We start from the raw sequence: 12,373 nt of genomic DNA, 5'->3' as shown, positions 1-12,373 counted from the left end.
GGGTAAAATTGAAGAATCGCTTAAGTGAGACCGTAAATTGCTTAAGTGATCGTGCATCTAGGCAAATCTTGATTCTGCCTTGCACGTGATCGCTTAAGCGATTTATGATTGCTTAAGCGACCAGCGATCATGTCCAAGGTATAATCAAGATCACATGATTATTAACGTTAATGTTAAGCGATCGTGTATCTGGGAAGATCTTGATTCTGCCTTGCACGTAATCGCTTAAGCGATTTATGATCGCTTAAGCAACCAACAGTCATGTCCAAGGTAGAATCAAGATCACATGATTATTAACGTTAATGTTAAGTGACATCGGTTATTAACACTTATTAAGGCCAATTAAGAAGGAATATTTGCAACCTAATTCCATCAACACATATTAAAGTTACAACCGTATGATATATTGATGAATGTCATAGCGCACTATCGTGACACGTTAGTAGAAACGTACCTAAATTTCATAAATATGGATGATGTATTTGAGAATGATTAGATTGAAATAAGCTTTAATTTTGACTTTACGATTAGTTCAGTGGACCATGATCTGCTTGTGTCAATTGATTTGATTATTTATATCACTTAATCGAGTTTTTTCAAAATTATGTTTTAATTAAACTAATTTTTTTATGTATGTACATAAACATGGAAAAGAAATATTAAAGTATAGAATGATTCTGTATAATATAAATTTTAATGTTTTTAAAATACTAAAGTAAATTACCTTTAATTGCTTAAACGATATATGGTTTCGCTTAAGTGATCCTGTCTATTTAGCCTTGGTCGTTTAAGCGATAATAAACCACTTATGCGATCTTGTCAAAGACAAAAGAAAGGTCATTCGACTATACTATATCGCTTAAGCAATTTTAGGTCTCTCTTAAACGAACCAGTATATTTAGCCTTAGTAGTTTAAGCGATCACGTCTAATCGCTTAAGCGATCACGTACAAGCTAGGATTAGGATCACTTAAGTGATACTTCACTTTTACCCTTGGTCACTTAAGTGATCATGTCCAAGGTAGAATCAAGTCATCGCAGATGCATGATCGCTTAAGCGATTTAAGGTCTCGCTTAAGTGATTCTTCACTTTTACCCTTAGTTGCTTAAGAGATCTACGATCACTTAAGCGATCATGTCCTAGGCAGAATCAAGATCACTTAAGCGATTCTTCACTTTTGCCCTTGGTCACTTAAGCAATTCATGATCGCTTAAGCAACCAAGGCCATTTTGCTTCTTATCTCATTGATCTTTTGATGTTGTGCACGTTTGAGTGAGAAATTATATTCTATCATAATCATCCATATTTGTGAAATGAGGTACGTTTCTACTAACGTGCCACACTCGTGACTAATTCAGTAAATTGATTGATTGATTGACTTGATACGATAATTATATTGATAATATTGATTTTGCCTATCTTACTTCTTTGGGCAACAATCAGTGCTGTACAGAGGTAATATGCGAAATTTTACTTACTTAAACCCTTTTTAAAATGGATGAAAATGAAAAATAATTAATTTGATTTAATACATTATAAAGGATGATTTATTCAAGGTAACAATTAAATTTAAAACATAAAAATTGAAAACAACAACTCTTCAACGGTTGGCCTTCTCAACTCTCTCGATTTCATCCTTCTTCTTGATGACATAGCTGGAAATACAGGGATATAAAATCAGTTTAATGCACCACAAAAGAGAAACATAATAACTTCATCAAATCGCTTAAGCGATCTTTGGTCGCTTAAACGATCTGCTAGTCAGATCTGCGTATAAGAAAAGATCGCTTAAACGACCTTACGTCGCTTAGGCGATCTGGTGGTCACAAGATCTGATCTGAGCAGTAGATCGCTTAAGTGATCTAGTGTTCATATTTGATCTGAACAACATCTTAGGTCGCAAGCGATGTGATGTTTAGATCTGCGGATAACAGTTGATCGCTTAAGCGGCAAATCACTTAAGCGACCAAGGATTGCTTAAGCGATCAACTGTTATCTGTAGATCTAAACATCAGATCGCTTAAACGATATGTTGTTCAGATCTGTAGATAACAGCCGATCGCTTAATCGATCTTATGTTGCTTAAGCGATCCGATCTTATCTGCAGATTGCTTGCTTTCTTGCTACTGATCAATTCAAACCTGATTTTCTAGATCTGCATGTGATTAATTCTGGCAATTGCTTCTCTCGTGGCTAGATTGCTTGCAAATTGAGCACTTATTCATCCTCTGGGAACCTCATAGGCTGATGGAATACATTTAACTATTTTTCTCTCCTTTTTTGTCTTCTTGAATGGCGGATGGATGATAATGTCAATCAACTCTGACGGCACCACCCACTGATCTTCTAGAGGAATTAGATATATCGTTTCCGAATAAGCTAGCATGTAGTGATTTGCCATATAGAGAGAGGAGCAAAGTTCCATGTAAATTCTCGAACCAAAATCCGGCTTCCGTTGGTGTTTCAATGTTGCTAGTGCATGAGGACAAGGTAAACATTGAATGTCAAGCACTTTACAATTGCAAGTTTTACTAAGAAGTTTAATTAGAGCATCCAAACCATAGCCGTGCACGATGAACTCTTGAGCATTAAAAGGATAGGCAAACAGTGCATTTGACAGTTTCATACGTTCTCGTAATAATTTTTCAGTTGACGGAATAAGAGTTGTGGTAAAATTATCTAACTCCGTACGACGCTCATGGAACCACCGTGACAATGTTCTCTAGATTGCATCAAAAATGGCAACTATTGGAAACTCTCTTTCTATTAACAACTTCAAATTTATGGACTCGGCTATTTCCATGGTCATGATATTAAACATTCTTCCAAGAAAGTAAGCTCTACTTCATTGCTCGAAACCAACATCATGCTCAAGATACTTAGCAATTCTATCATCCTTGATTCGGATTTGCTAGAAGTGCTCCTCGAACTCATCAACTCGATAAGCTTTTGTTGTCATGTAGTATGTCTGAAGGAGGCCATCACACTTAAACTTTTGTTTTATATTCTCACCAAGGAGCCTCATATAGAAACCGTGATGTGCTTGAGGGTAAATAGTGGCAATCCCCTTCTTTATAGAGTTGTGCCTATAAGATATTATGCACAACTTGTCACTGTCAAGTACTATTATACGTAATTGCTGAAAAAACCAAGTCCACGACTTGTCGTTCTTAAAGTCAACCACACACTATGCAACGAGATATGTGTGATTCTTGCGGTCCTATGCAATGGCCACCAACAATGTACCTCCATACTTCCCCATCAAAAAGCAACCATCAACAGCCAACACCTTTCTCATGTTTACAAAACCCGTTATAGCAACACCGTAAGCAACAAAAAAATATTTAAACCTCATATTCTTGTCCCACTTCAAAGTCGTCTTGCTACCTTGGTTTGTTCACTCAAGCATATAATGGTATGCTTTTAATACTGCGTACATGTGCTCCAGCATGCCCCTCACAAAATCTTATGCATGTTGTCTCCCTTTCTAACATTTCCAGTAACTAACAATGCATCCCAACTGTGTGACCACAAGTCTCTGAATGTCCTTAGGAGTGGACCTTTCCATTCAATAAACTGACTTTTGACAAATTGTCCAATAACGTTAGTAGAGGCTTATCAATGCTCACCTAAAATATGTCCCAAACCACATGTGTGCTCATGGGTATATGTGCTAACAATAAATTTTTTGGACTCCGCCAACCTTCTACAATAAACCCGCCACTTGCACTTTCAATCACAACATGCAATCGTTACTACCAATGAATTAGACTTTTTGGTGATGAACTCAAAATTACCTCTCACGACAACAAGTTTTAACTTCCTCACCACTTCCTCTTTGTTGTCAAATAAATACCATATGCGCAAGTCCGATCCATCAGTAAAAACATGAGTTGATTCACTACCTGCAATTGTCGCCTCTGAACCTGCATAAAGGACCATAGTGTTCTCTTCCTCACAAACTAAATCTTCTACATAATATGTATTTAAAGGAATCTCTACATCTGCGGAAACATGTACGAAGTCCTCTTCGTCAACATTTTCATTCTGTTGCACATGACCAACCTCTTCTACTGTGTCCTCCTCACCACCCAAATCACCGCCTACTCTTGATTTTTCAACTAAGAAATCAATGCCCTCGTAGTTTAAATTAAAACCAACATTCTCTCTAACAACTTCCTTTTTATCCCTTTCCTTTGAACCAACTTCCAACGGTTTATCTACAAAAGAAACCCTTAAAATCAGCCTCGAACCATTATCGCCAACATCAATCATATATAACTTCACACCTTCATTCGACTTTAATATAACAGGAGATATCTTATACTGTTCAGGAACTCTGCCTAAAATATACTTCACAACTATATCACTACATGAGCAACTCAAATCATCTCTTCTAATTATTTCTTCAATCAACTCATCAAAACTAACCTCTGTACTCACAGTAATTGGTATAACTTTTTTGCTCTTCCCAATCCATTTCTAGCAACTTTCTTCCTCCACCCACTCACCAAAATATTCAACACCCAAAACAATTTGTCCCATGTCTAATAATAGCCAAGTACCTATAATGCAAGAAAAAAAAAATTATTAACTGATGTATTAAGGGTTGAAAGATTTTAAAAAGCATCTGCAGAATCCCTTGAGCGATCTAGTGTATCGTTTAAGAGATCTAGTATATCGCTTACTGGATCACTTAAGCGATCCATTATATCGCTTAAAGTGATCTGGTATAAATAAACCTGATCTTCTGCCATTTACCTGATCGCTTAAGAGATATGTTGCCATATACCAGACTTATAGCAGATCGCTTAAGCGATCTTCTGCCATTTACCTGATTGCTTAAGCGATCTGCGATCTGCTGCATTATCCTAGACATAACAGATCACTTAAGCGATCCATCATATTCATAACACACTTTCAGTCATCTCCACCTAGAATCGGTGCTACCACCGCCAACTACCCACAATGCAAGAAAATATTCAACAAATTTCACTCCTTTCAACTTGCATTACATCAAACACAACCCAACATTAAATCTTTGTAAATCAAAATATAAAATGGAAAGGGGAGATACATATACCTGGACAAAATGTCAAGAGGAGGAGGAGGAAGATCTGTGGTGGAGAAGATGTTAATGGCGGAGGAAGAAGATAGTGTTAATGGCGGGAAGAAAAAGATGTACAGGAAAGAGGAAGAAGAAGATGCAGACGAAGCTTAGAATAAATAGCAACCAAGGGAGGGATGCGTTAATGGCAGGAGGAAGAAGAAGAAGATGTTATGTTTGGGTTTGTTTGCAAGAATTTCAGGTTTTTGGGGACATATTATAAATTTTAAAAGATTACACAATACTTCATTAATCCTATTTAAGTCATGATTAGTGTTTAATTGTTATTAGTTTGTCTTAATAAAAAATAAGATCATTTGGTAAAAACTAAAAAACTACATGGCATTTTAATTAAATTCAAGGCCAATATGGCCTTTAAATAATTTGCCTCGAGAGTTCAGGCATCAAGGTTGAAAATTGAGAAGAATGAAAATGAATCAGGTTTATGGCATTTTCAGGTTTATGGATTTGGATCGGGTTGACTATGCAAAATCGGATCCATTATGATACCTGACTCGCATTGAAGGTCAAAAGTCAAAACAAGTCTAATTAAAAAAAAAAAATCTCAAAAACTTTAGTTTGATATAAAATTCAAATATAATTTTTTTTTTTTTTTTTTGAAAAAAGGGGATACAATGAGTCTTATTAAAATGTTTTTGGTAGAAATAAATTGAAAAGTTTTCAAAAAGCAGTTTTCGACTATAATCTTAAACATTAATGTAAAATTAAAAAAGGATTAAAAGTTATTTTATTATTTTATATGATTTTTAATCAGAAAAGCATAAATATTATATCAAACACATTTTAAAATATTAATTATTAAAAATATTAAGATACAACCAAAAAATTAAAATCGTATTTGATTTTTAACATTAGTTTTTAAGCACAAATCAAACAGAGTTTCACTTCAAAATTCTATATTAATGCTTAACAAATTAGGTGTTAAAGAGTAATTTTTTATTTTACATAATGAAACTCTAAGCAAAAACGGTAGAGAAAACATATATATATAGCTCAAATGTGAGTTTCAGGATCAGCTTCACACTCTGAAAGAGCCTGGACTATTGCGTCCATGGTTGGCCTCTTGCTTCTATCTTCCTCCACACATGATATCCCAATTTCAACCAATTTTGCAGCCTGATTTCTACTAAAATTCCCATTCAATCTTGCATCAATCATCTCTTCTATCCAATTCTCCTCTCCAGATTGCATTTTCCCTTTCACTATCCTCACATTTCTTGTTAGCTCAGCTTCTTGCTCATCATCGCCATCCTCGACTGCCACCGGATAGGAAACCCGAATCCCTTTCACTATTTCGAGAATTACCACTCCGTAACTGTAAACATCAACCTTGGAAGTGATGGGAAGATTCATAGCCCACTCTGGAGCCATGTAACCTTTTGTTCCGCGAATCCTGGAGACTTCAGAGTTTCTTTTGCCTCTCTGGGACAATTTGGCCAGCCCGAAATCTGCAATCTTTGGTTCAAATTCACTGTCCAGGAGTATGTTTTCAGGTTTCACATCACAATGAATCACCCATTCTAGACACTCATGGTGAAGATAGGCTAATCCTTTAGCTGTTCCCAGGGCAATTTTAAACCTCTCTTTCCATCCGAGAAAATTTTCTGATGAGAATAAGTGTTTGTCCAGGGACAAATTTTCAACAAACTCTTAGACTAAGAGTTTGTGGCTAGCTTCCGAACAGAATCCCCACATTCTCACCAGGTTCATGTGATAGATTTTTCCAATAGTGCTCACTTCAGCCCAAAATGCTTCTTCTCCTTGATATATGTCTCCAAGTCTCTTCACGGCAACCACCCTTTCATCAGCTAAAACACCTTTATACACTACTCCGAAGGCTCCTCTGCCAAGCTCTTCCTGGAATTTTTGTGTTGCCTTCTTGAGTTCAGAGTGACTAAATCTCCTAAATTGGCTTGATAGTGCACGATATCCATCTTCAACTACAGATGGCACACCAAGTCTTGTGAAAAGGAGCCACCAACCTGATAGTAGAACTAGAAATTCAATTGCACCAAGAACAAACACAAAGCTGTAAATGCAAATCCATATCAGTTTCTGACCAGACTCACCAGGAAAGTGATACATAGAAGAAGATCCAACTGTAATGTTAGACTCGCTTAATTTGCATATGCGCTTGAACTTAATGCCACTGACAAGTCCTGCTACATTATAACTGGCTGGCACTTTTATATAAGTTGTAGTCCAAACATCGGGAGAACTATGGCCATTGAAAAGCATACTTTTTGTGAAGCAACTAGCTTGTTCTGTTATCCTATAGGTGTATGCTTCACACCGAAAATCATCTAGGCAAAGCTTCATGCAATCCTCTTTTGATGAAGGTTGAGTGAAATTGAGGTCAAATCCCCAGAAATCAACTTTTGGAACTGTGATGAATTTCACTTGCTTTGAGTTTAAAGTAAAATTTCTGTTGAACTTAGGCTTGCACCCTTCGTTCCAATTGCCTTGCTCGGTTAACTCAAACTCTGGAGGGCATGAACACTTTGGCTTATGTGGTGCATAAGTACAAATCCCATTTCTGCCACAAACTCCATGAACTTGACACTGCTGCAGAAGAGCCAGCCATGACACCATCCAGAGTCCTGTCACATTGTTGAGACTATAAAGCCTGAGATTCCCATCATAATCTATTGTTAGCCTTCTTTTGATCCTAAAATCACCCATGTCTAAAGCACTGAATTGCAATTTATCACTTGACAGGAAGTGGCCTCTTCCATCTAAAACAGCAACTCCACTACTGTTGTACTTTGTTCTTCCATTTTGGAACACATCATAATCAGGATTAGGCCAATACACACTTGAAATATCAGGATCATCATATATCAACCTCAGCACATTTTCATCATTAAAATATAAGCTAAAGTACCCAGAAGCGAAAGCTCCTGGCCCTGATCTAGAAACCAACTTTTGCCTCCAGGTAAAGGGTTGGTTAGGAAGCAAAGTATCAGTAGGAAAATCAAAGCTTTGCCATAGAGTGTTACCATCTATATCCTTCAGAACAAGATTTCCGGAATCCAAAAGCTCAGCTCTATCAGCACCAGTAGAGGAGGTGTTAGTAGTCCAAATCACAGAGCCATCAACATCCTTAAGGACCAAATCACCATTTTTTTGCAAAAAAACTTTTGAGCCCTTGCCATTGACTGGTCTCTCGCGGTTGGCCATCCAAACAACAGTTGTGTCTTTTGAATTGGTGAACCAGATTGAGAACCAGTAAGCATTTTCACCAAGACTATAGAAGCCACATGTGAAAGTTTTGTCTGGGGAGGTTAAGTACACATGTGAACTATCTTCAACTGATAAAGAAGAGCCTCTTTGCAACAAGTTCTGGCTTTCAGAAGATTCAAAAGAGGTGAACAAGGAGACTAATAGACAAATGAGAAGAGTGGGAAAGTTTGAAAATGTCAAAGCTTGGTGTCTCATGCTTCTTGTTGATGAATATTGTTCCTGGTTCTTTACTCAGAGGAGATAATGAATTGCAATTAACTTCTACTGAAGTTTTAATCAGTTTGATTATGAGAATTATCCTAATTTCGTTCTAAGATGATACTTCAGAGACGACAATTTGGACCCCTCCTAGTCCAGTCAATTACATGTTTGGCAGATCCATAATCCCCTTGACTCCATTATTTATAAAATTTTTTTTATACAATCTTGTGTGTCACCACTCTTTAATTGACATGTCATCCATCTAATTTATTAAACATTTAATAAATTAATTTTTTATGTGTATTTATCCATTCATTTTATGACACATGGATTGTATGAAAAATATTGTACACAAAAATTGATGCAAATGTTTCTATTTTCTGAAAAAAGGGCTGGGTGTAAAACATCATCTATTTAACCATCTTAAAATTCTTTTAGTTTCATCCCTCAACTTGGTATTTATATGCATTCATATAGGGAATGATAGATTATTTGGATATTATTTTAATTATATCAAATACTAGATAAATAATAATAATTTCTTTTCCATAATAACTATAACAATAAAAATCACTGTATATAAATATTCCCAGCCACAGAATTGTTAAGTTTATTCACAAANAACCTCCGACTCTAGATCATCCACACGATGATCTAGATCCTCCGACTGCGTGCTCACCCTTTCTTCTACACGAGATAGGCGTGAGTCAAAACTGGAAATAAAATCTTTGGACTTACCTCTCTGCCTTGAGGGGTTGGGGTTGGGGTCGACTTTCTCTGGACGACCACGTTCTTGGGAAGCCTCCATCTCTGCCGTCTTGGTTGCTTTGGAAGCGACAGTATCTTTTGCCATTGAATGAAAACCGAGGTTATGCTAACCGAGGCTCTGATACCACTTGTCACGCACTTAACTTCTTTGCTAAGTTCACGCGGCCTTAACTCGTCGGGAATGAGTTAAGCAGCCTAACACTCACACAAACTCACAGGCTAAAGTATGTAAACGAGAGAGAAGTATAGAGAAAATATAAACTCTGTATATTGCTGGAATTCAAGTTATGAACTTTACATGGTGGAGTTGGCTATTTATAGGCTCAAGCTCCTCAAACAAATGTATGACTAAGCTACATGCTTCAGCATTAGAAAACCTTGTGTGTCAAGCATTGGGACAGCCTTGGAAACGAAGCTCATTGGTGGCGCACATGTGTGCAACCTTGGAAACGAAGCTCGTGGGTGGCGCGCATGTGTGCAACCTTGGAAACGAAGGTGCTTAGTCGCCGAACCTAGCTGCTGAGTCGTTAACTTAGCTATTAAGTTAACTTAACTCTTAAGTCTGCTTCACCCGGAAGTCTACTTAATCCGTAAGCAACGTGAACGTGCAGCATGCTTGAGTCGGCAAGCAGGCTGGTCGTGACAATAAGGTGCCATCCCTACGGCTGTGCCATTGGCATTTCCTAGAGCATCAGCATTCTTCACGAATCCTCCAGCAGCAGTGCTTGCTACGTGAGTTCTATGCCCATCTATATCATCAGGTGGTTCAGCTCCGTTGCCCTTCATGCTCGAACCTGCGATATTGAATGATCTTGCACCAATAAGTTTGTTGTTACAGGCAGAAATGTTAAACTCACATCGTCCTTTCCATTTAGCTGGAGGGGGTGGCATTCCTTCATCACTGAAAGATGGATGGCTAGGGAGAATCCCACCATCCAATACTCCAATAATAACTCCCTTTCCGAAATTTGATTCTTTCCAAACTCCCATCTCAGAGTTCAACCCCAAGAAGCTGGGCGTGTGTGTTGTGTGCAGACGTAGTTTCCTTCAGGACGTGTTGACACAAACCCATTTTTCTTCTTAAGAATCTGAAGTTCGTCCTCTGTCAATCTTGCTGCGAAGCCATCAATAACATTTTGTGGCACGTCTGTGTTTGTTCTTGTAGTGCTAAGTGGCAGAAAAGATTTGTGCCAGTTCTCTAGATCTTCTGATTGTGTAAGAAGTCTGCCTTCCGGCTGCTTCACATGGACAATGTAAGTTTGCAAAGTGTTCCTTTCAGTTCCTTGAGCAATGCTGAGATGAAAGTTGAACAAGAGAAAGAGAAAAATGACACTCATCTTTGATGGAAAAGTACTGCTCTTCATGAAGTAGAAGAGAAGTATCGTACGGTTTTTGTGTTTATGTCAGTGGTAGTTTAATGAACTATATATATACAGCTGAAAGAAGGAGAGATAGCCGGCGGCATCTGATTTCTGCTCAGTTTTGAGTTGAGTATTCCTGTTGGATCATTGTGGTATGGCGCTTTCAGAACTTGGTATATGCTTTTACTCCAGAGACGGCAAATTGGGGTAGTATTTGTTAGTATTTATTTGAAGGACAAGACCAAATCCTCGTAGCTTAAGATTCAGTTACAGTGTTTGGGTTTTACCAGCTTAAGCGTTTGTCTATTCCACTTACCTCAAGGAAAGGGTTTTAAACATTTCAAATTTGACTGTGCCAACCATGTCAGTACAAGTATATATTATTGGGATTGAGGTATATACCTCTAGCTAAGGGTGTGCAAGATTTTTGGGTAGAATTGGAATATGTGGATACTTAGGGTTTCGGTTACAATTCCCAATTGTGTGAAACCGGTACTATGCAGTTCTAGTATCAACTAGGATTGACAAAAAAAAAAAAAAAAAAAAAATCGAAAACCGAAAAAACCGATTAACAGATTTTTCAGACCGGTTTCAATTCGGTTCGGTTTACGATTTTTTTTTTTTTCTGCAACCCTGTTGATACGTTTTGATTTCAAAAAATTACTAATTGGTTTACCGGTTCGGTTTTCGGTTTTATTATTTTTGTAATCGGTTACCGAAACCGGTTTCCTATAATCACATATAATATATTATTTTAATTTTAAAAATCTTTATTCTTTATTAGTTTGAATCCTAGTTAGTAAATTCGCGTTTATACGTGAATTATATGGCTAGCCGTATATTCCGTATATAAAACGCGAATTCCAGTATTTTATTAGGGTTGCCGTATAATTCGCGAATTATATACCCTATTCATATCAATTCGTGAATTTACGCGATTTTTGCCGAATTTTTGCAGACAAAAAAATAATTAAATGATAAGGCAAAACGACGTCGTTTGGTGGTTGGGTTGACTAAAATTAAAGAAAACTCCTTCATCTTCCTCGGTTCTCTCTTCCCAGTCTTCATACTCTTCTTCAAATCTTCAACAATCAACCTTTTTTCTTCATCTATGACTTTTTGAGTCTGTATCTCTTCTTCTCTTCTCTTTTTAACTCTCTTCTCCAAGCTTTAAGTCCAAACTTCAGCTCTTCAAGCCTCAAGCTACACACTTCTCTCTTCTCTTTTAACTCTCTTGAATCTTGTATGTTGGTGATTTGTTTTGTGTTTGGTGGGTGTTTGTGAGTAGTAGTAATAGGGGCTGTGATTAATGGTTTGTTATATTGTGGATTGAATAGATTGTTTGAAACATGTTTGATGAAATGCTTGTGAGAGTTATATTTGATACTGTTTTAACATAATATTTCATTTAGTTCGTTGTTTTGTGTTGTATGGTCAAAATGAAAAACTAAAGATCATCTATGAAAGCAAAAGGTAAGGCAAAACTGCAAAAGAAAAGCAGAATTCATAAATAATATGTCGGGCTTGGATTTTGGAATTGGTAATACTTAAAGAAGAGAAAAAAACACAAACCACACAGCTTGCAACCAACCCAACTGCAAATTGTAAACCCATGTGCACTCTATCATGTTTTTAGATTTCATAACACTATTATTATTGTACCTTTGAATGC

General features: G+C 37.0%; 1 protein-coding gene across 1 annotated transcript; it reads right to left on the bottom strand.

Moving 5' to 3' along the window:
* Positions 1–6,038: 6,038 nt before the first annotated feature.
* Positions 6,039–8,590, bottom strand: LOC116109370 (putative receptor protein kinase ZmPK1). Its single transcript, XM_031395601.1, has one exon. It carries the CDS (start codon positions 8,564–8,566, stop codon positions 6,779–6,781), a length of 1,788 nt encoding a protein of 595 aa, XP_031251461.1. The 5' UTR covers positions 8,567–8,590; the 3' UTR covers positions 6,039–6,778.
* Between the last annotated feature and the right edge of the window lie 3,783 nt (positions 8,591–12,373).

This window comes from Pistacia vera, unplaced genomic scaffold, assembly GCF_008641045.1.
Source record: "Pistacia vera cultivar Batoury unplaced genomic scaffold, PisVer_v2 Contig578, whole genome shotgun sequence".
NCBI classification, from domain to species: domain Eukaryota; kingdom Viridiplantae; phylum Streptophyta; class Magnoliopsida; order Sapindales; family Anacardiaceae; genus Pistacia; species Pistacia vera.
This window is presented reverse-complemented; position numbering and strand designations above follow the sequence as displayed.

What these genes read in the sequence shown, in the direction of transcription:
- LOC116109370 (XM_031395601.1), bottom strand. Translation starts at nt 8,566, where the DNA reads ATGAGACACCAAGCTTTGACATTTTCAAACTTTCCCACTCTTCTCATT.